The sequence below is a fragment of the Pelmatolapia mariae genome, linkage group LG16_19 (genome assembly GCF_036321145.2).
Source record: "Pelmatolapia mariae isolate MD_Pm_ZW linkage group LG16_19, Pm_UMD_F_2, whole genome shotgun sequence".
In the NCBI taxonomy this organism is placed as follows: Eukaryota; Metazoa; Chordata; class Actinopteri; order Cichliformes; family Cichlidae; genus Pelmatolapia; species Pelmatolapia mariae.
Genome location: NC_086241.1, coordinates 1,958,453 through 1,982,684, shown reverse-complemented (window position 1 = coordinate 1,982,684; position 24,232 = coordinate 1,958,453). Strand labels below are relative to the sequence as shown.

Here is a 24,232-nt window from a genome sequence, read left to right as displayed (position 1 = left end):
AAAAACCACACAATATGGAAAAAAGCTTCAGTCTGATGGAAAGTCCAGCCTTTAAGTATTCATAACAGAGTGAATGTTGCTGATTGGCTCTGAATATACATTATTTCACAAATATGAGGAAACCACAGCCGTGTGTTTGCTGCCGGTCTGCTGTAATATGTCTACCGCCATGACTTTATGTGAACAGAGTCATTATCTAGTTTCATGTACCAACACGATGTTCTCAAAACAAAACTGACATCAGCTCCCTTTTATGGAGGCATTACATCCCACAGCCCTTATCAGCTTCTTTACAAATAAGTTATGACTACATTTAAAACAAAAGGCTGCAAACAAGAACCGCATGAAGTGTTAGATACTCTGTTAAAACCTGATTAAAGGTGTTCGTTCAGTGTGGTGTTACCTTGGGGTGATCCTGAATGTGTACCTGCTCTGATGTTATGACACAACAAAGAAATGTTAAAAAAAAAAAAAAACTGAGCATTTACCAGTTTTCCCAGCTCCGCTCTCCCCTGTGATGAGAATGCACTGGTCCTTGTCCTGGTCCCTCAGCGAGCGGTAGGCCTCGTCTGCCAAAGCGTAGCTGGAAAAGCACAAACCAAAAAGCCTCCACGTTACATTTGCACACAGCTGACTGGTGTTCACGTATATTCTCTGACATTTTGTGGGTGAGGGCAGTTAGAGGTCGTTCACAGACGCTGCACGCTTATGTGCCAGGCTGCATGGCGTCTACACTAATCAACGGCACGTGGGATCACTGCTGGATTGGGACATCTTGGACATGCACAGAAGTGCAGTGAGCTGCAGCTTTATTTGGCTGGTCTGTCCTCGGGATTTGGCTCTGACAAAACTTAATTACTAAAATGATGTCACAGCGACTCTGATTTGTTGTATATTTATACACATATTGAAACCTTTACATATAAAATGCATTTTTAGGAATCTGCCTGCTTTAATAAAATCTTGAGAGGTCCCCGAATAATGAAAGCAGCCTACGTGAAACCAACCTGGGTGGATAATTAATGATACAAAAGGTGGAGAAACGAAACCTACGTCTTACATTCTGTGACAACGACACAAAGGAAAAGTGAAACTGCAGTTTCGCCCCCACTCAGTTCCACAACAATATATTATTTGTTCTCTTAATGCAGGAAATCCCTTGTGATGGTCTGAGAGAAGGGTGTGGATGTACGAGGGCCATATCGCAGTGACAGCTTTTTATCTCTTGTGGCACACTGGTCTATAATTCTGACAAGATATGCCCACAAAGACAGAGCGCTAAGGGATAGGCCTGCAACAATAACTTTTTACAGCTTCCATTTGGCGAGCAAACAGTCGTTCACAGCGCGGCAAGAGCTGCGTTCCAACTTTCTCCTCCAACAGGGCACAAGACGGCAAATCAGCTGTTCCTGCCTGTACTTTGGCTTTTGTCATTCAGGAATTTGGTCCAAAGCAGTGTGTGTGTGTGCGGGAAAAGATAGAGTGGATTTGCAATATCGGATCATCTAAGACCTCCATTATGAGCTCCGGCAGGATTAAGTAAAGGCTGGATGTATTGTGGGGGTGTCACTGGAAAGAAACTGGAATAACACATCTGGTCAAATTTTAAGCTCATTTCAAACAGACGACCTCGTTGCTCACGTGCCCCCGAGCAAGACAAGAGTCCCTAAGATCTCTACAGATACAACAAGCCTCTCTTAGTTCTGATAACATTGAAAGCATCAAGGTCTTAATCTCCCAGCTTTTCGAGTATCAAGCAAAGATCAACATCTTTAAGTCTTACATTTCACATTGAGTAAAGGGTAAACATAGCTCTAGGTAATTTTGGAGGAATGCTTCAGAAACAGCCTCTCCCCAGCGTCTAATTTGCTCTTATTCCTTGCCTGGAGGGTGGGAACACTCGAAAAGTCCCAGGTCTCGGTAATATCCCAAATCAAGAATTTATATGCACAAAGTGCACCCGACGTGAATGCAGGGAGGAATGTGACATTCACAGATGCTGACACGCAGCACTACCATTGGGCACTGGGTCTGAAATCTGAACTCTGAACACTTGCTGAGGTTACATTTATTTGTAGAGGCAATGCTGTTGTCAGATTCAAGTACTCTGCACATCAAAATGAGCCCCAACCATCTGGCTTTAAAACCAGTTAAATGAGGTTCAAAGCGATTTCTAAAGGAAGTGTCATCATTCGAGTTTGTGCAAAGGCTGTCCGGCATCATTCTGTAATTCCTGCTCCAGCTTTCAGAAATCCACCAAGACGTGGAAAATGAAACTCCTGCCTAAATCTAATTTTGGGTGAAGCAGCGAATGCATTAGTGAGGCTGGGGCTGCACGGAGCCGAACTTTAAAGCGTGCAATCACACACTGAACTAACACTGACCCCTGATTTGTAAAGAAGTTGATTGCTAGTAGGAAGCCATGACAGAGAGAGTGCCAGAGATAGACAGCCTAGTGAATGTATTCCAGACCACAATATGAAGTTAAAGCTCAGGCGGGCTAATGCAGCTTAAGGTTCTGCACCATCACACATTGATTTGGATCAGACCTCATTCGGCCCTGTTGCCAGGCCTCTCCTTTAACAGCCCCCAGTGCAGACCCGCAAACAATCCATAAGGTAATGGGCTATACTAGGGCAGCATTTCTCCTACTGACAGGCTGGTGTGGGTAGTAAATATAATTGTGAACTAATATGAAGGAACCCAGAGAGGGGTTCACAGCAATCCATGAAAAACCATACCACACCAAAGAACAGGATTCCAGTTAAACTCCCATCCAGTCCATTTATTTACCCTGGATTCCTGTAAATATGGCTAATAAATAATAACCCAGATCTGCTGTAGGCATCCAGGACAACAGTTTGCCAATTCAATTCAATTTCATTTATACAGCGTAAAATCACAACAACAGTCACCTCACGGTGCTTTATTGTAGACCCTACAATAACACATACAGAGAAAAACCCAACACTTTGGCGACAGTGGGAAGGAAAAACTCCCTTTTAACAGGAAGAAACCTCCAGCAGAACCAGGCTCAGGGAGGGGCGGGGCCATCTGCTGTGAGAGAAGGAAGTCAGGATAAAGACATGCTGTGGAAGAGAGACAGAGATTAATAACAAAAACACCCAGTGCATCATGGGAATAAGCAGCCTATGTCTATTGCAGCATAACTAAGGGAGGATTCAGGGTCACCTGGTCCAGCCCTAACTATATGCTTTAGCAAAAAGGAAAGTTTGAAGCCTAATCTTAAAAGTAGAGATAGTGTCTGTCTCCTGAATCCAAACTGGAAGCTGGTTCCACAGAAGAGGGGCCTGAAAACTGAAGGCTCTGCCTCCCATTCTACTTTTAAATACTCTAGGAACAACAAGTAAGCCTGCAGTGTGAGAGCGAAGTGCTCTAATAGGGTGATATGGTACTACAAGGTCATTAAGATAAGATGGGGCCTGATTATTTAAGACCTTGTATGTGAGGAGCAGGATTTTGAATTCTGGATTTAACAGGGAGCCAATGAAGGGAAGCCAATACAGGTTTATAGATATAGTCATATCTGAAGGTTACGCTTCGTCGCCCCGTGGATTTATTTCCACGCATCCTTGAAGTCAGAAACACTGAATGTGAAATTAACTGTGAATGTAAAATTTTTACCGGGAACTGAAACCAACTTCCAGCTAGCAGCATTAATTTTTTTTCTGTCCCCAATAGCAACAAATGTGGTTTTTCTGCCCAGACAAGTATAAGCCTCTAATTCAATCCCCACCCCCACAAGCTCTGATCACAGCCCACCCCCTGCCCTCTGCTGTACAACCAATCCAACGGGGTTGCATGGATGAGACTTGCCACAGGACATTACGTCACTGCTGAAAACGGCAGCAGAGCACAGCAGATGTCTGCTTTGTGAAAACACTCCTGTTGCCTGACCTGATCCTGACAATGAGCAAACCATCACACAATTATCTCCCCCCCAGAGGAAGCCTGTGGGCCCGGGGGAAGGGGCAAGTGTACCAGGAGAGGGCAGGGGGCGTAAAATAGGAGAGTGGGAGATCTTTTGCCACGGACTTGTCCCAGTGACACACACACACACACACTAAGCCGGTCATATGAATATGAATAGCAATCGTGTAATTATAATATGAATAGAGGTCAGCAGAAACAAGCCACACCCAAACCTTCACAAGATTTGCATCTTAAAATTAAAGAAATAAAACATTTAATCACCAGTAATTTGTCTCAACTTACAGTTTGTGGTAATAAACTCTGTATTTTTATTAAATGGACAAAAAGAAACAAAAAAAAATGCATATTTACAAATAAGAGAGCAACATAAAGCCAGGAAATGAGTCTAAACAGCAATTAGAGTTGTGAAGTGATGAAGCATCAAGACCTTGAGAGAGAAAACAGAGAGTGAGGTCTAAAAACCCCCAGAGGCCTCCGTGATCAGTGCATGGAGATGGGGGTTAGGCTGGGATAAGGCCTTGGGCTGCAAGCGCTGCTTGGCACCTCCCCTAGACATCTGCCTGCAGGCTGTAATTTGGACGTGCACGTGGCAGCGGTGAACACAAAGCCACACTGGCATGAGGTAAGCAGCAGAAAATAGTGTAGTCAGTTCTTTTACCACCAGCCTCTGGTAGCACAGGAGGTTGGTGACCTGAATTTCAAGGGTGGAGTACTTTGAGGAAAGACTGAACATACTTTAATGTCAGGATAGATGGTGATGAAGCTGTAATGTATGGTCTGGAGCCCACCCAGCTACTGGAAGATAAAAGGCTGTCCCCAATTAATGATCATCTTACTCGGGGGCTCTTAGCCGTGTCATCGTGCCGACTTGCAGCACATTTGTAAAGTCATTTTCCAAAAAAACGTTCCATATCTTGCCCTGCAGTAGTAGTTATTGTTACTCGTTTCCATGCATAGGAGGGGGCAGCACAGTAGCCTGTGATCTCAGCGTGACCTGGCTCCTCTACAGGAAATCCGCCAGGCTCCAAAGAAGAAGCCAAGGAAACAACTCTTTCCTGACGCTGTACGGCCAGGTGGAAGAGTGGGTGACTGCTGCAAGAAACGCGGGCACGCGCAAATTCAGTGCACACGCTTAGAGAGTTTAACCTTGTGGTGTGGGTGGGCAAGAGAGCGGATACGCACATGCACACAAAAGATCTTGATCCAAACAGATGTGCACCATCTGCACACCAAGTAAAACAATGCTGTTCTGTAAAACAGGTGGTAAGGAAAAGATCAGCTCACAGGACGAGCATCTAACAAAGAAGACACAAGAATATGATTACTGTCTTATAATCAAAGGAGGATTCGAAATGTGCAGCGTGCAAGGTGCAATAAGGAACACCTATAACTTACTAAATTGAAAGTTCATAGTTAAGCACAGCTGCCACAGCTCTATAATTTATTCAACACTAGGTCGTCTAAGACCTTGGCTAAATTGCTCATTGATACCATCCACCCATACATCAAACTTTGAAGGGATCTACAGCTTTCATTTATTTTACCACACAGCAATTTAGTGTTCCAGAGCCGAGGAAAACACCAGTCCAAGCTGTTTATGTGATCAGTGAGAAAGCAGGAAATCAGCATGCTGAGCAAGGTAGCAAACATCCTCAAAGACGTATTCAAGCAAAGAATTTTATCAATCTCTTGCATCAGGCTTTTGTGAATATGCATGCTTTAATACATATTTTTCATGCGCACACACACATATTCAAATCTATAATAAAAGGTTTTTTTAAAATGGCAAAATGGTTTGACTGAATAGTGTCATGAGAATTTATGCAAAGGTAAAATTTAAGGAAAGCAAAAGAACCTTGAAAGTAACAATTGTGTAAAAGACGGCCACATGTGCAGAGCTGCAGACAGCATGATGGAAACAGCTTTTTATAGCTACGAAAGCGCCATCCAGTCAGGTTTGAGGACTTCCTCTCTTCGGGGCTCCTGGTCACTACAGGCTCAGAGGCCTTTAAATGCAAAACAAATCTCAGTATTGAAGTACGTGGCTGCTGGTACTGAGATAAACTTGTTCATTTATTTTGTTTCAGTGGGCGACAGACTAGGACTGCAGGTCGGCCGGTTTATCACAGAGACTCTTGCTACCTGGCCATGCTGTTGTAATAAAGGTAGAATACTAAGATAAGCAAGGCTGCTTTGAAAGCAACATTATCTGGACGGCAGCATATGCTGCAAAACTTGTTTATCATACAGCATATGTGCAAGTCGCTAATGCCGTGCCATCATGGACGCGGGCTTTTGAACCGGGAGCTGACAGCAGGCCAGATGTTCCCTCTCTTCTTCACCCAAAAGCTGCATTGTTGATGGTTTCCCAAAGTCATTTCAAATTTCGATTTGTTGGACAACACGACAAAATTGCTTCTCTCGAGTCTGTGTGCTCTAATAACACGTCTACTTTGTTTCTTGCTATGATGCCTCATTAAACCTTACATAATACACTGGTGTCGATCTAAATAATAAAATGTTCCTAGTCATAGTTATTTGCTTAATATGTAACCTTTGTTCTCAATAAATAAAATTCTAATGTCCAAGGTCTACAAAAATCAAGCTTGGCCCTGATAATCAGCAGCATCCCTGCAGTCTCTCCATGTAACCATCAGCTTGACCTTTGGGGCCTCGGGTCAGGCTCTTTGGGTCTGTCAAGTGTGACTGGCAGTAATAATTCACAGCTCACAGACAGATTTAGGCCACGTCCACACTAATGCGTTTTCGTTTGAAAACGCAACCTTTTCTCTCCGTTTTGGCCTCCCGTCCACACTGAGACGGCGTTTTCAAAACACTCTCGAAAACGCATACATTTGGAAACGGTGCTTTCGAGTCGCAGTGTGCACAGCAAAAACGGAGACTTTCTAAGCTGATGTGATGCAGTCATGTGACCAATTAAACAAAGAGCGGAGGGCATTATACAGCAGTTGTTTTGATTGACAGCAGTATTAAAGATTAATATCAGTCTGTACATGCTCCAGATAGCTTTTCTTCAAATTCTTTAATTCTCACTCGCTTTTGCAACTTTGTACTTTTGTGTTACTCGCAGCAACAACTCCACCTCATTGTTAGTCCATTTAAAAAACTCGGTGCTTTTCCTCGACATTTTGCAGCGACGTTTCAAAGAGCCGGAAAGTAAATAAGCGGCAGACAGAAAAGAGGCAGGTCGAATCTTCTTGTGCTTCACGCATGCGCAAGACTGGAACGTAAGCATTTTCAGCCGTTTCAATGTGGACGCAAAACTCTGTGAAAACGACTGAAAGCGCTAGTGTGGACGCGGAGAGTTTTCAAATCTATCCGGGCGAGTGTGAACGGAGCCTTAGAAATACGAGTTTATATAATGATGTACATCGTTGTTATATCAACTAGTATAAAAAAATATATATCAAAATGTAAATAAATTATCTGCCCCATAATAACACATAAACCAGTTTGTTATTACTCTCAGTCTTAGTGAGATTATTATGTATGACAGTTAATAAGACAGCAGTCTGTGGGTGTTTACTTTGTGTGTCTGTGTGTTGTTCGGGGCAGATAATACTTACTGAGCACCAGCAAAAAATTAATTAAAGCATGTGTGTGTGCTCGCTTCTATTGAGGCTCTTCAGCACACAATAATATAAATAAATCTTATTATTGTCAGAGATATAAGGTTGGACGCTGGAACAATATTGCACGCAGCTAATACGAGTCTTATCTATTTGCCTGCGTTTCGGTATGCCTCACATATTTTGTTATGCAAGCTGTGTACACAGATAAAAGCTGGGTACCCATTGTTCTGACTATGAATAGGCAGAGTTTACAATGGATTTGGACACTGACACACAGAGGAAATCCATTTAAAAAAAATATATGCTCACCGAAGCAATAACTATCAGCCGCAGCAGTGTTTAATCTGTATCGCGTTAAACTATTGGCAGGTAAATGTGTTATCTTTGAAGACGGGGAAATTCCAAAGCTTTCTAAATTAAACACTGACAGCAGGGTTATTCGTTTTTAGTCTCATGGCATCAAAAAGATGAAAACTGCTAATGTAGAATTACAGCACAAATCAAGAGTCAAAACCAGCACGATCATACTTAACACGTGTTTTTCATCTCACGGTTTGTACGTTCAGTAACAAGCAACACGGCCCAACGCGAACAAGAAGCAGGATGTGAGGGACGGCTCTCTTCAGGGGCAACGGGAGGTTATTCCTGACATAACATCCGAAAAATAATTCGTTTAATCTGCAATTGTTAGCCATTTTTTTCAGTTTTAACCTGATGGGCTGCTTGAGCTCTACAGGCTCCTAATCAGTGCGTGTACACTGTACTGTATTTTTCTAATATAAGCAGGTAGAGTACTGCCTGCATGCACGAATGCAGCAACTGATTAGAAATTCTCGCATTATCCAGTTGAACACATTTGCATTTTATTCTTGGGTTGATGAGGTGGGTGGAAAAAGGAACACACACACTTTTTCTATCGTCTCCTTAGTTTCACAGAGCTCACCATTACGCCAACACACATGCTGGAGAGGACTCACGCTGCCCACCTGAGTCAAAGTGCCATTTCAACAAGTGCCCACTTAAATCCACCTACGTACAGGTTCTGAGGTGCAACTTACCAAGGCGTCCTTGAACACAGTATTATAACACCAGAACAGTCCATGTGACTCGTTTGTTACCCAACAGCTCAGCTGTGCAAATATCAAATAACATGTACTGTGTCCATATTTCATATAATTTATAACATGCATATATGCACATATTGCCTCTTGGTTAGTGTTCCATTGCACTGGAAAAGCAAACAGGTGTGATATCATCCTGCAGTAAATGACTCCGAAGTCCACATCCAGTAAGTAAACTTGATTTTTTCCAACCTTGTCTTGTTCAAAATAAATCAAATACTAGCAGAAGCTGGAAATTTCTGGATCAGACTGGAAAAAAAGGAAGTGAAAGCTGAAATCTGTGAGAAGGATGAAACAGTTCTTAAAACCTAAACTCATGGAGAAGGGTTAACTGGTTATACGTAGTGTAATTAAACATTACATAGGGTCGCATTGAGAGAACTGATATATGACTTATCAGGTAGGCAGTACAGTTAGTTTACACGTGATATCCAACCTTTGACGTCGAGAGCACAAGCCTTTCCATTAAAAGTGTAATAACAATGATTTATGTAACCTGTGCTTCTAACAGATATGCTGCAGGTCCTTCACATTATGCTTAATATGACTGGACCAGTGGAAAAATAATCATAATAATAATAATAATAATAATAATAATAATGAAGAGCAAAGCTCAAATCAAACAACTCTAATTGAAGTGTAATTGTATTCCTTTATTATTTTTCTTAACTTTTGAGCGCCTCATGCTGAGACAAAGAGCTTAATGCTGACGTCAAACGTCCGTGACAGCTGGAAGTGCTGATGCACACCTTGGTGATGAACCTCTGTGGTCAAAACTTTATTAAACATTAGGAAAATGTGATCCTTGTCTTGACTGTCAGCACACAGTAATGGTGGCTTCAGAGTGCATGACACTGACTTTAATGTTTACTCCAAGCTTAAACAAAACTGTAACCTGACTAAGCTGATCCACGAGGTTTCACCTCATTACGCCTGACCTCGGTGCCCACATGCGGACTACCGGACACGACAAGGACAGAGTTTGTTCAGAGTTTCCAAAGAGGTAGCAAAAATGTGCATATACACAGATACGTATGCACACACGCAAACGCCTCAATCTGTGACTGGCTAAGTGGCAAGGGGCATACAATACGACTCCAGGCCATCTGCATGCTGCTGCGCATGAAGAAAGGCCACTGATTAGTTCATCTCTAATGGGCTGCCTGTGTTTTGAAAGGAGGAAAACACCTGCCAGTTAATCATTAGGTGCCTCATCTGGGCAGGGAGCATTTTCCTAAATTGGACAGCAGACAGAAGAGCGGACAGATTCATGTAGACGGGTGTGGCCGTGCAGCTCCGCAGAACTACGATCGAACTCTCCATCTGGGCTTGCATTCAGCCATTTTTATGAACAGAGAGAGGAAAAATGGAAAAAGCAAAAATGATTTACAGTCCCCTAAACTTCTTCAGTATTAAAAGGTGTTACGAGCCATTATGGGTAGAATTTACAGGCATACGTATTCAAAAGCATCTCTGGATATTGTAAAATCTTCCAGAGCAATATGCAGGTCGTGAATCAGACTGCACTGCTGCACGGGTTTTCCTAAACTGATCAATATGTACTGCACGGCTCTCTGGCCTGGCATCAGCCACTGTTTATTCGTAATAATTATAATTAAGATGGGAGCTCAACAGTCAATTAGCCTACTTACAACATTACAGATAGGGGAGCAGCTGCAGTTCTGCCTCCAGCTGATGTACACACATCACAATTTGTCTGGGGACCAAAGGAGCAGGTGCGAAATACGTTTCCACCTGCACGCCATCGATGTAACTTACTCTTACAGCAAACACACACCCCGTATACACAGAGTGAGGCAACAATAACACAACAGCACTAACCAATAGTAACGAGTTTTACAAAATCCGTAATTGTTCTGTCCTGAATCACCTGAAGTCGCACATCTTCCACCATCACCCAAACGCACCAGCGAACCCAGCATCGAGGGAACTGCCATTTATACGCATCATTGTGTAACTGCAACAACTACTGCGTCAGGACGAGCGTGTGTTTAACATGAGCCGACTCAGACTGAATATAAGACTGACACAGCCCCTCTGACATCACCTGATCTTCAGCATCAGCCATCGAGGAGCCAGAAGTGACCATGGCATGATGCCGTCCATTTTCCACCATTTGTGTTTAATGCGGCTTCGTGCTTCTGGATCTTTAGGGCCTCCAAAGAACTGCGACCTTGTCTGCTGCAGCCTGTTCTAAGCTTCTGACTTTATACCGTATCAAGTGTCTAATGAGGATCAGAGATGGGAAGAGGACGATTATACAACCCCCCTGTAGTTAGCTTAATTAAAGCTCAACACTGAAGGACGTCAGACCTGACCAGTCAGTGTGCTAATATTCCTGCAGAGGCAAAATAAGTTACCAAAAACAGGAACTTGTGTTTTAAAATTGGAAACGCTGCAGTGAACCGAGAGTCATCTTTAATCTAAAAATATTAGCCGGACACTCGGTTCTCCAGAGTCCATAAATGTTGTGCATTCGAGAAGGAAAAACTAAACAAAGCAAATCATGATGCACGCTCATACTGGCTCGACCTTCTGCCTCTCTGGTAATGCTAAGTATGCGCACACTTTATGACACCTATTTCTCCTGCTCCGCTCTGGCCTCGACTGCACAGCTACATCACAGCAGAGTCCCGATCGACGCTTAAAAACAATAAATACAAAAACAGAAGCAGACTGAGTGGACGCGGCGTGCCGAGTGTGTCATCAACTCTTTAAAAACAAAAAGGCGACTCCTGTGACTGAAGATGATTTCCTTTGTGTTTGTGAAACACTGCTCTGCTTTGAATACCAGTCAAGTCAAATCTATTCAAATAACAACATTCAAATGAATTTCTAAACCACAGCTATCCAGCTGCATCGAGCCCATTTTTCATCTTTTCTGTATGTAAGAGGGGAAAAATAACGCTGCTGTTGTTGAACTAATGTCAGTATGGGAAACATTCAGCTGCAAGATGGAAAGAAGTGAATGAAGCCACACGCGTCACATGACTCAAAGATTAAACTGACCTCCTGAGGTTTTAGTACATTTACATACATTTTGTAAAATTTCTGTCAAGTGCTGGTCGCCCGGGCGGACGCATGTGACCACACTGAGGGTTTAATATTACAGGAGATCGATGCTGTGCTGCAAAGCCGAGTCCAGATGGTCCGACTCGAGGATTAACATCAATTTATGAAGCATGTTGACACAATCTGCCTTTGACTGGCTTTTGAGCTCTTCTTAAAGAGTCTGTCCCATTAAAGAGGGTATGATCTTTAGTGAGCAATTATCCATACGTTGTATTATTCTTCCTCCCTCTGCAGGGATGCACGCTTTGATGCTTTTTGCAGAGCATGAAAAGAAAAGCTTGTAGCAGAGCCTCTTTCTGGGGCTTCTGCCTGCTGAGTATCACACATTTTTTAATTTACCATGAACCTTTTGACCTGTACAGAGTCACGGGCTTATATTCATTGTTCCAGTTTTCAAAGTTTCAGGAAGATGAGTTGAAACCATGCATTTTTCTCAAACATGCACAGCTGTCTTTTTAAAGCAATAAACCCTTCAGTTCATATTAGCAGTGCAAACGGTCTGCTGTTCAGCCCTGTGTGACTACCTAAATGATCCAGTGGAAATGCAGTTAAGAGATTATTTTGAAAATTCTTGCACGCTGCCAAAAATCAGTGTTGTTGTTTCTAATGCTCTGATAATCATTCTGGCCATTTATATTTCTGGCTACTTTCACAGTTTGACCGTGAGACTCACAGCTCTGATGATTTCCATCTTTAACATCTTTCAAAATAATGACAGAAGGATACGGGGGAAAGTTTATCATAAAAGGGTTGAATGGCAGTCAAAGTGGAATTCAATAATGAAAATGTTAAAGACAAAAGTCGACAGCAGGATTTCTTGAGCCTCTTTGTGTGCGGTGAGAGGAGAGAGACGTGACAGGCACTGACCAGCGAACAGAAGGGGGGAAAGCAGCTTGAAACTGTGTCATGTCGGCTCTGGCTGTAAAGTAAAGCCAAAGAGTTTGCTTTTGTCTGCAGGGAGTATGTCTGCTCTGGGACGAGAGCACTCTCGCTCTTCCAGTCGGAGTCTCTGAGGGCTTCTGCCGCAGCCCAGAGACACAGCGGGCTAATTGACGAGTGCCGAGCTTTGTTTTGTCTTGGCACAGTCGCTGCAGTGCTGACTTAATGTTGCCAGCGGACAGATGGCATGCCACGGCACTGAACTGCCAACACTCTGCATACACTAGTTAGGGTCCCTCTGATCACAGCACCCCCACCTCCTCCATCCATCCCACTGCATTAGTCACTGGGTCCAAACCGATAATCTGTAAAGAGCTTCTCAATACCATCTTCAATAGACAGATGACAGTTTCTTCTCACCACATCAAGGCTAACAAAGCCTCGAAACACTGAAACGTGTCTTCACTGGTCCTTTTTCCAAACCAAATCTAACCCCACTCTCTTTAATTTACATTTATACACTCGCCGGGTGTGAAGAGGACCTTAGAGCTGGACTCACATGTGTGGACTTAATTCGTAGAAGTTCCTGTTGCGATACTCCTCTACTTTCTCTGGTGTGTAGATGGGCAGGGACCTGTAAGGGTTCATGGAGATCACCACGCTGCCAATGTATGTCTGAAGGGAGAAGGAGAAACAGAAAGCATTAGCACCAATCCACAGGTTACTTTCTCAGTCTCCACAGCTTAACGCCTCCGTGCAGACGGACAGTCTCTGAATTAAAGGGACGGGAACTGTGCTAATGTCAGCTTTTCCCAGACAGGTATTCTTAATGAAAGCACGTGAAGTAAAACTGAAGACGTGTGAAAACAAGGAGAAAAAACATTTGTGGGCTGAGCAGAGTCATTTAGAAAATGGGTTTAGCTTTAGTGCCCATGCTGCCATACAAGACAAGCCTGGAACAGCTGCTGGGGACAAACAAAGTGCAGATAAAACAGAAAATTCCTGCTCAGATATTACAAAAACATCAGTTACCTAATATCAAAGGAAAATGCAAGAACATCCAACCTCAGTCATTTTTATTAAATCAAAGAAAATCAGTGTTTTATATAAAATGGAACAAATTGGTGTAACATCCAAACAAGTCCAACAAATCACACTCATCAGAAATGTCTCAAAGTGAACACAACCGGCTATCATCTTCATCATCATCCTCCTACACGGCAAACAGAACCCAGAGAGCCCTTTCAAGCATCAACCTGAAACATTTTCTCTGCTCTCTATGGTAATGGCTGTTGCATAAGCCACTCTGACGAGAGTGGAGCACGGCCTTCCCTGTGGCAGCACCGCAGCCTCCCACTGCCTCTCGTTCAATAACACACCAGAGGCGGCACGAGCGCAGAGGATGTGCACAGAGGCAACGAGAGCTGCAAATGTAAACAAAAAGTCACGTGTTCTGAGCAAAAGCAGAACACGCACACACACAAAAAAGAGAAGCATTAAAAATCTGAAACTTTTTTCCCCACTCGGCCTTTTCAAATCATTAAATAAATCACAACTTGAGAGGAACTTCATGCTTTCTCGATGTTCAGCTCACACATCAGAAGATTTACGAAGGAGCTTTGAACTGATGGGACTAAAGCCTCCCATCACCCCACAGTGTCTGCTGTGTTTGTCCCGGGATGAACAGCAGGGCATCTGCTCCTACCTAGTTTCCTTTTTATAAATACTAAGACCTCGATGAAGCCAAAAACATTCATGTTCCTCCTCAACATGAAGCTTTGTTTCATTATTTTGGAAAACCTGTTTCTTTAACGTCGTCACGCTGAAATCCTCAGTCAGCCTTCTGGAGACTGGGAGTCGTCATGTCAGCCACTTGTGGTGCCTTCTGTGGCATGTCCCCAACTATATCCCCTTAGCATAACACTCCCTCCTCAAATTTCTACAAGTGGGAGTACTGGCCTGGGTTGGCCAACATACTGGACCTCCATCTCTTTCACATCTGACTGAACACGGCACGCTGCACATCCGGTTTCTTTTTGTGGGCTTTTGGAAAAGTTTTATCTCGTACGTTTGTGCCAAAGATGAAGCAAGATTTGATTCTTTTATGTTATGCGATGTCCTTCACACTGCATGAGCTGTCACAGAAACCGTGATTTCCTCTAATGACGCCTGTGCCAAGGCTGAGGCTCTGACTTGTCTGATTTTCAGAGCAGGATTGTGTGGGTAGCTCACCATCTGTAGCGTCTTTTCAGAAGGATGAAAAATGCAGCTCTGATTAGTGGGACAACAGTTTGCTCTATACCTCCTGATTACTGTCATACCTGAGCCCGTGATGATTTTCAGTTGGTAGCACATCTTCCTGCATCTTTTGATGTCTCTGACAATCCTTTTCAAAGCCGAGCTGCGATGCAGAGATGCAGAACGACAGAGGCCTGGCGTTCGCAGGTCAGGTTTATAACCGCATCGATCCATTAGACAAACTAGAACTCGCAGGCTTTTTCAGATTCGTCTTAACGATCACGGGGTTTCTACTTTCTAGACGCGGCTGTAGCTCAGGAGGCGATCGGAGGGTTGGTGGTTCGATCCCTGCTCCAATCTGCATGCCTGCATATTTTTTACATTTATATACTTTGTTTGGTGTTGTTCATGAGATGAAGAAAGTAGGATGTGTGCACAATCAAGACACTGTATGAATTCCTTTATCAATAAATCCACACGCAAGGAAAAGACGACATCACATCTAATCAAGTTAGTGTATAGTTAATGGTTATATTTTAATCTCTGACAAACTATGAAAGTCTTCATGGTTCCTCTGAGCCACACAATAACGGGGACATTTTGATTTTCCACAGTTACAGATACATGATGTGCTGTCCCTCTGAAAGACAAAGCCATGTTTCTTCTGCTACGAGCTGTCATATGATAGTTTGGTGTGGGGGATGGGCCCATTTGTAAGGAATGATGCCACATGAGGGAAAATACATTTGCAAGCAAGGACTGCACACCGCAGATTTATTGGGTAAGTATAGGTTTTAGTGCTTCTCCTGGTCATCGCTCTTGAGGTGCAGCTTTAGCAGATTTAGGGCAATGTGATTTACCTTTCCATAAACAGTCTATTTTTATTTGCAATCCAGGCTAATATTGCATATATAAAGCGGGTTTAACTACTGTAGCCTCATCATTTAGGTAAGCACCACACAGGGAAAAAAAACCCTGAGTTTATGGTTTCAAAATGTCACCACAAAGGCTTCATCTTCAGATCTATTCACACAAATCACACTTTTTGAATCTAATTATTTTGCAGATGAAGGAAGATTAGTGGACAAAGCATTTAAAGGTTAGGGTGGCAGCGATAGCTACTGAACTTTAACGGTTTCCAATCTTCACTTTTAACTGAATTCTATTTTTTCTTACTTGCAGTGGGATCCAGTGTGAGAGGAATACATAACTAGAGATGTAACTCACTACCCTTTCACATTAAGTAACTTAATGACGATCACTGACAGCCGGTCATTCCTTTCTTCATCCATCTCAGGTTTGAGTTTCTCTTCATGGCTCTTTAGTTTCACAGCCAGCTAACTCAGGGGTGGGCAACTCCAGGCCTCGAGGGCCGGTGTCCTGCAGGTTTTAGATGTGTCCTTGATCCAACACAGCTGATTTAAATGCCTAAATGACCTCCTCAACATGTCCTGAAGTTCTCCAGAGGCCTGGTAATGAACTAATCATGTGATTCAGGTGTGTTGACCCAGGGTGAGATCTAAAACCTGCAGGACACCGGCCCTCGAGGCCTTGTTGCCCACCCCTGAGCTAACTGCACTCATGGTGTCACAGCTCAGTCTTACACACGGGTAGTAAAACCCCACTTAGATCAAAAAGTGCACAACATCTAATCAAAGTCGAACTAAGCGACGTCTCCTGGGAATACAATGTTAATGATGAATAGCAGAGGGAAGAAAACAAAGACAGAAACAGCAACAGATCCTCAGCTTATCAACGTGAGGCAGTACCGTGTATTTAGCCAGGACGTCCTCACAGCTGCGTGTTCACAGTAACACTCTGTTGTTTGTATGCAGGGGAAAGAATACGAAGAAAAAAACAAAACAGGGAACTTGCAACTTCTTCACCACTGAAAGAGCTGAATAAGAAAATTGAGAATAACCAGACATATTCTTCACACTGAACATGGCCGCCATCCTACAAAGCAGAAGAATCGGTGCCACAACATAAAGCCCAGAACCAATTGTCTGATACGGTGGATACACTTCAACAATCCCCTTCTTCTACAGATAAGTAGTCAGCTAGACTGCCGGGCCTTCCTTCCTCCTAAGCTCTGGATTTCATGCCTCATTTGAGGGCACCGACTACATTCCTCCGTGATTTGATTTATTGATTGGTTTCTTACTGTGGTCTCTGTTTCTGTACTACTTGTATAGCCAACACTAAAATAAGTGAAGGATGGGAGGAACAATAGAGTTATGAAAAGTATCTGTGCATTTCCTAAGAGAAGCCTTCTGTAGCGTTCAGAGCGAGAGAGTGAAACAGTTGTTGCTCTGCTACCGAGCCCGTCTTTTTCTCCGTGTTATCTGAAGTCAGTGTTATTAAGCCTCGTTAATGTGGAAAGCAGCAGACTTACATAGATTTCACTGTGGTCAAAGCGCTTCTTCAGGTTGCCAAGGAAGGAGTCTTCAGAGAGGGGCTCCAGGAGGACCATGTCACCGACCCCAATCATATTGTCTAGAAGCGACGTCTTCACCTCCATCTTGGCTGTAGTCGTCCCCCCCTGCAAGGATATAAGAAGGAAACATACATTAGAGACTCATTTAGAAAAAAGGCGAAGGCTCTGGAGTAATCCTAGTGGGCCTTTATATTGTAAAGTGTGCATGAAGCACAGAAATGCATGTTTTATATGGAAGAAAAAGCACTGAAAGGTACAGAATGCATCAGCCTCGTGTCTCCTATCAGATCCTTTTTTTGTCTTTGTGTGCATCATGTTCCAGCAAACTCTTCAGAGGCGTCCTCTCGTTAGAAAACAAACAGTCCTAAACTTAGCCAATGTAAATAAACTCAGTGCAGGGGTACACATGTGTGGAAGGCAAGAGTTTGCCTCCAGAGGCGGAGCGGGGCCTTTTGATTGGCTAATAGGTCTCTCCTTCTCCCCCGTGGCATGGGAGAATGTCCCATAGAAACTTACATAACTAAGCAACTTTGTCCCTGACTTGTGGGTGTCTGCTCAGCTGGAGTCTCCTTCTGTTTCAGGGTTTCGTACGAGTCCCATAAAAAGCGTGAACTCCACTGGAGAATTGTACTTTTTTCCTGTGCTGCTTTGCTTGATGCGATATAATATTCGGGCTGGAAAAGAATCCCGGCTGTGACAAAGACAGTGCTGCAGCTGGCAGTTTTCAGTCCAGTCTCCTTTGGGAGAGTAATCCCAACGCCATAGGGCTGGAGATAAAAGAGGGGCCTGGGATGCATTCAGGGCTTTGCTGCACCAAAAACCTAATGTCTGCTGTTGTGACAGACTGCCCACACAAGACCAATAGATGAGGCCATGCAGTCGTCTATTGTTCGCTGGTAGGACAGACGTCTCTTTCTGAATAGTCAGAACGGATCCTGCTCTGAAGCAAATGAAAATATGACAGGGGTATAATGCACTGTGATGTTTCAGACAGCATTGGGAATGAATGAAGTGTTGTGGGTGGCAATCAGAAGCCCGAAAACGAGGCGACGTCTGACACTCAAAACACAGAAACAATATCGTTGTGCCTCACGGACACAGACGCATCTTCAACCGTGGATGTGAGGGCTAATACGTGACTGGAAACTGTTGGAGGTGCGGAAAAGAAAGGGGCAGATATTTCACCAAAAAAAGAAGGAAAAACAGATTTTTCAGCTGTCAAACCGACTTTTAGCTGCAGCGTAAGAACAGCACGGCTTTCTGGAAAAAAACTGGAGACTGCTATTTCACTTTTTCCCTGGCTTGTGTTCCCCCGCAGGGCACACTATTATTGGCCCATAAAGAAGTTGCCCAGTTCTTAGCAGCAGGCAGGAGTCGGTTTCCAGCAGCACTCACTCTCACACTCAGCATGGAGACAACTTTTAAAGACTGAAAAGAAAAAAAACGATGATGGATGAAAAATTATTTAGGAAACCAAGACATTTGAAATGTCTCTAATGATGTCATCAACCCCATCTCGGTTTAGAAGGCTCCAGTAAGGGGAGAAATATGTGATTACTTAAGTATATATATTTCAGAAGTAGGTTACTTCCTCTTGGCCTGATGGCCTCGTGCCAAAGCAGCCCCAGTGACGGCTCAAGTCGACCAGCTGCTCGGGTGGTTTGCAGCGCACTTTAAAAATATAATTACTTACATTTGAAACAGTTGCTAAATTCTTTGGAGGCATGAAAAACAGCAGTCAGTTGTTCTGTGATCTCAGCCCATATGCTGCTTATATGTAGGACTTTATAACGCAGCCACTCTGCTGCAGCACTCGGTGCTTTTCAAATCAATAAATATCATTTTGGATCATTTCCACATTTCAGAGAGGAGAAGGACTTCCTAAAGCCTGCACGTGTAAATAAACCAAAGTTTACAAAACACCTAATAGCTCCTTTCTAATTACTGAACATCCAGAGCATCGGGGGATTTTGTACTAGCCTGCAACAATCAATATTAGTCAAACCAATTACACCAAACCAGTTAAATACTCATCTACTGCAAACTGATTGCCCAGTCAGTCACGGCAGTGAGTGCAAAGCCACGCCACACTGAAAGTCTGCTACTAAACAAGAGTGTTTAAAGCAGGGAGCTTATTCGTTCTGAGCAAAAGCAGATGCTGACGCCTCATGTTGACCTGGGAGATAATGCTGCCTGAGTGCCAAAAATGTGGCATCTGTCTGCATCTTGGACAGCCTCGTCCCCTCTGCTGATAACCCACTACCCCACATTTAGAAGTAGCTTCCAGGCAGCCAGTGACAAAAAATCCCATTAATGGGAATTGCTGCCTGCTGCTAAATGTTGTACTAGATCCAAGAGAGGGAGAATGAGAGAAAACCTGACAGCTTTGATTAAACTCTCGGGATTATCCTTACTGCTGTGTGGGAGAGACATGGGGGATAACTTATATCATCTATACTGATAAAAACAAAAAACACTGACTTTTGTGGTTTGTCACAGAAAAAGGGCAAAAAACAAAGATTTTTTTAAAATTGTGGTTGATATAAACAACACACTGATTTAATCAGCCTAAACCTGAATGACCTCGTATTAACCTCTGGCAATTTCCTCGGAGTAACCGGATTAGTAGTGCCCCGCTTTGTCACTCTCTCTCTCTCTGGTGCTTTTTGAATTTTGCATGTTTAGGAGGTAAGCATCAAATGCCCCGCTATGGTTTCGCTGTCATTAAATCTCAAATCTAGATCAGCGATGCAGCAAGGCTGTATGTCACACAGTCCCCTTTACTGAGCGCGCTCACACTGGCACAGCGCCTGTGTGCAGCACGTGGCTGTGATTACACATCATTTAAATTTAGCGTATTAAACCAAAAACATCAAAAATTCAAGTCTCCCACGGTTGGAGCTCAGTGAGGACGTTACTGCAGATGTAACACGAGGACTTTGGGTGATTTGCTAATCAAAGCCTAATAACCACTTTTTACTAAAACTTCTCGGGACGGCGATGTTTCATGACTCATCATCAGCTGTCGGTGACGTGCTGCAGAGTCAAAGCCATCCAGCGGCACTGCCTTAACCCCTGCTTGTTAACACAGCATGAAGCTTGATGTGCAGAGCAGACAGAGCACACCCACGACTCCGGGCCCGCCTCTGGCACAACTCTCAGAATTAATTTCATCTACGAGTCCATCAGATTAAAGTGCTGTATTAAGAACGAGCAAAGTTTCTGTACAGAAAAATAAAACCCACACGTGAGAGATTTTATCATCTGAAATCTGATAGTAATGGATGTGCTGGACCTGGGATTTCAATGCATGTCGCAGCAATAATATGAGATGTGCTCTACTTTGTGCCTCTGACATTGACCTAGATTTCTCAGCCAGATCACGCTATGGGGGAAACACGAATACAAAAATCACCATTAAACGTACATTTAATATTTACAGGCCCTACGCTCTGATGTTTTTTCTGCCCTTCAGCGAGAAAAACGAGTCCAAACAAAGGTCAACAGCCGTGCAGGCGCTCACAGGCATGCAAAACACAAATAGTGACAATACTGGAGACACAGCGGAGCCAGTGAACTCGCTGCTGAGAAACCTGTAATGGTTTTGAAAATGTCAGTATTTTCAGGACAGTCGACCAATTAGGCTCTGCATTTGTAACACATTGTGGCCTCTGATATAATCGCAGAGACGGGTCTCGTGACGCTGCCTTTGGAGCAAATGTTTGGGAATAGAGTGGCATTGAACAGATGATAATAAACATCCATTATGCAGCATAATACTCTGTAAAATTTCCCACAGATCAGTCTAGCTTTGTCACAGAAAAGTCACAACATGGCACGCTGCTGGCACTGATGGAGATTAAAGCCCTCCCTAATGGAGCAGCAGCGTGGCATGGGGCCGTGCCAGAGAGCAGGGCAGGACAATACAGCGAGGACAGAGGTTTACAGGAGCTCAACACAAGCAGCTGCCTGGAAACTGAACTGGAATTCCTGGGTCCCCAACACTCCAGGTGCAGATCTGTGTGAGGAAAGCTCGGCACGCCGACGGTCCATAGCCACTGTGACAGCACAGATGCTGAAACTGAATCTTACACTAGATGATGGCCATAAACAGGAGAAAGATCTCACGCAAATGTGACCCCATTAGCGCCGAACGCACAATCCAGGTCCATCAAACATGAACCTGCAGCACACACACAAATGCTGTTCTTTATTTACAATACAGCCCAAAGTGCGGGCAGACATGAGGACGTTCAGTCAGGCAAGAAGCAGGCCTGTATCTGGAAATCAAGATGACAAAGTATTACACAAGCATATTTACTCCACAAATCCTGAGAACTGGAGGAGTCAGCTTCTTCTTATGAGTAATGGGGCTTTACATGTTCATGACACAAGCAGCCAAAGTTCTGGTAATACCACGAGAGACTTCCTGAAGTTGGGTTTTTGCGTTAATTTGCTGTGATCTCAGCCCCACTGAAACTTTCCTTCTGTTGTACTTAAAGTTATTTAAATAAGTCTCTGCGAGTTTGCGCTGTTTCCAAACTTCCCAACGAACCATCTGTAAGCTTGGAAGCTCAGCTCGTTTATTAATGAGACAATACGCTCACACAGCTTAAAAAGAAGTATCTGCAACATTCTCCGTGAGGTCGGGAGTGTCTGGAAATCATTATTCATTTTTATTCCAACAGAGAAGCTAAAATAAAAGCAAATGGTGCAGATAATAAGTTTCGACAGAGGACTTTATTCAGTAGTTTCTGCTCCTTCAAAAGGTCAGCGCTGCAAGAGCTCGGTGTGACTCACACACAGTGCACTGACCAGGTGAACCGGACCAGCCTTTACAGACGATTTCAAATTTCATCACAAGAAAAATGGCAGTTACAACCGAACTAAACAACAGAGCACTGGCATCCTAACTTTATCCACTCTAAAGTTTACTGTGCTGTGTTTAGTTGTGCTTAGTGCCAACGTGACTGTGCAAGGACAATAAAAAGTTATCTTATGATGGAGCAGATTTAAAGAAAAACTCTTTTAAAGATTTTCTACTTTTTGCATTTATTGTGATCAACTACTATTACTTTATCATCAGGGTTAAACTTCAGCATGAGCACTTACTGGGCATTAAATAAAAGCACACAGGAGAACGGCAGCACTTTCATATACCGTCCTGCAGGCTGCTTTGAGTTAGCTGCTTCGCCTTTATAATAAGAGAATGGGGAAAGCAGCTGCAGCGGACTTGATGAAGCAGTGAGAGAAATAAAAACGTATGGCATTATTACTCTGGCTCCTCTGGGAAACTGAGGAAGTGAAGTTTAAGCCGCGAAGTCAAATGGGTGGAAAGTTCTCAGAGTTGCACGGCACTGAGAATAGTTCTTTGTTAGGACAGTAAACTCAAGATGAAGTGTGAAAGAAAAAAACTCCCCACCTAAAACAAAACTGGGAGAAAAATCACAATGGGCTTCCAATTTGTCACCATGCTGATGAGGCCGTGAACTGGATGTGGAACTTTTAATGCTTCAAACGTTCAGATCCCCACCCTGCACGAGAGGCTGCTGAAGGCAGCGGAGCATGCAGGCCTCCGTCTATCACAGCTGATGCATGGTTAACACAAGCACACGCCACACTACACCGGGTTACACAGGCAGGGAAGTGTAAACACCATTCATTACCATGGCGCTGGCTGGGGGACTTTGAACTGCCATCCATTCTGCATTAGGCCACAGCATCCCGCCCCACAGTGTTCATAAAGAGGCTTTTGGCACATGTTAAAAAACTGTGGCAACTTGATGCAAGCTGCCCAACAAGCTCACGCTGAGCAGAGCTACTCCAATGGCCGACACGCAGCCCTCTTCCAGCTGAGCTAAACGGTTGTTACTTTTCTTTCCAGGAGTCTTTCTTACAGCTCTAAAGGCTTACCACACACTACCTCTCACACTCAGCTTACATCACTGTTTGTTTGATCAGTGCGGGTAATAAAGTTCCCATCTGGTTTCCCAACTGAGAATCTGGCCAAAAGAGGTGGGACATATTTGTGGCAACCCACAAAGGGAAAGATACCAACTTTTTTTTTTTCTTCTTCTTTTAAAAGGTCTTATCTGATCCTCTTGGGACACCAAGTTCACCAGTGGAATTAGGAGTTGGGAAAAAAAGAAAAGACGGGAATTAAAAACAACTTTGCATCAAAGGCAGTGAAGCAACAGTTGCTCATTGTTTGGACTTGACTGTTCCATTAACATTCATTTCCAGCTTCTGTGGCACCGAACACTATATTTACAGATGTGCTAAGGGAAGCAATACCCCAAGCAGCTTTTTTCCCCCTAAAGCAACTGGTTTTTCCTTCCTATGAGGTATTTCACTTCTTCTACGAGTTCCAGGCTGGTTCCCAACCCACAGCAGACTCCGGCACAAAACAAACACTTTGTCCAGGAGGAACTTTGGGATGTTCCTCAGAGACGACTTTTATCCATGCTGAGCAGAAATGTATTCCAGTCAGCAACATTATGATCTGTTAAAACCGGGGGCGCACTGGGGGCTAAGCCCACCTTCACCCACTTTATCCAGGATTTAATCTCACATTGATCCGTCTCTGTATACCTTTAATCCAGGTATTTCCACAGATCATAGTGCGGGGCAATGCAAGGATATTTTAATGGAAAAAAAACTTTAAATGATTCCAGAGTTTCATCGTCCTCTGCATGGGTAATTAAATCTGCCATTTCACACACAGAGCTGAGCGTTTGGTGACAGCAGCACCTGAAAACGCTCGTTTGGAGCTTGCTGTCCTCTGGTTCAGGGTCTGCAGTGGGTTTCTGGCTCCGCTCAGCCACAAAGACGGTTCCTGCCCGCAGATGTAGGCAATTAGCGACAACGGTTTTCAGGAATACTGCTGAATGAGCCGCGGTTTGCAGCAAGAAAGACAC

General features: G+C 43.7%; 1 protein-coding gene across 5 annotated transcripts in view; it reads right to left on the bottom strand.

Annotated features, from left to right (window-relative positions):
* The window catches only part of myo1b (myosin IB), a 52,576-nt gene that overhangs the window by 27,802 nt on the left and 542 nt on the right, over positions 1 to 24,232 (bottom strand). For all 5 annotated transcript variants that reach the window (XM_063496697.1, XM_063496698.1, XM_063496699.1 and 2 more), the window contains exons 2-4: positions 17,274 to 17,420; positions 13,200 to 13,315; positions 489 to 583 (exon numbers count right to left, since the gene is read on the bottom strand). In XM_063496697.1, coding sequence (XP_063352767.1) covers positions 489 to 583; positions 13,200 to 13,315; positions 17,274 to 17,399 — 337 coding nt within the window. In that variant the 5' untranslated portion in view covers positions 17,400 to 17,420. The remainder of the gene's footprint in view (positions 1 to 488; positions 584 to 13,199; positions 13,316 to 17,273; positions 17,421 to 24,232) is intronic.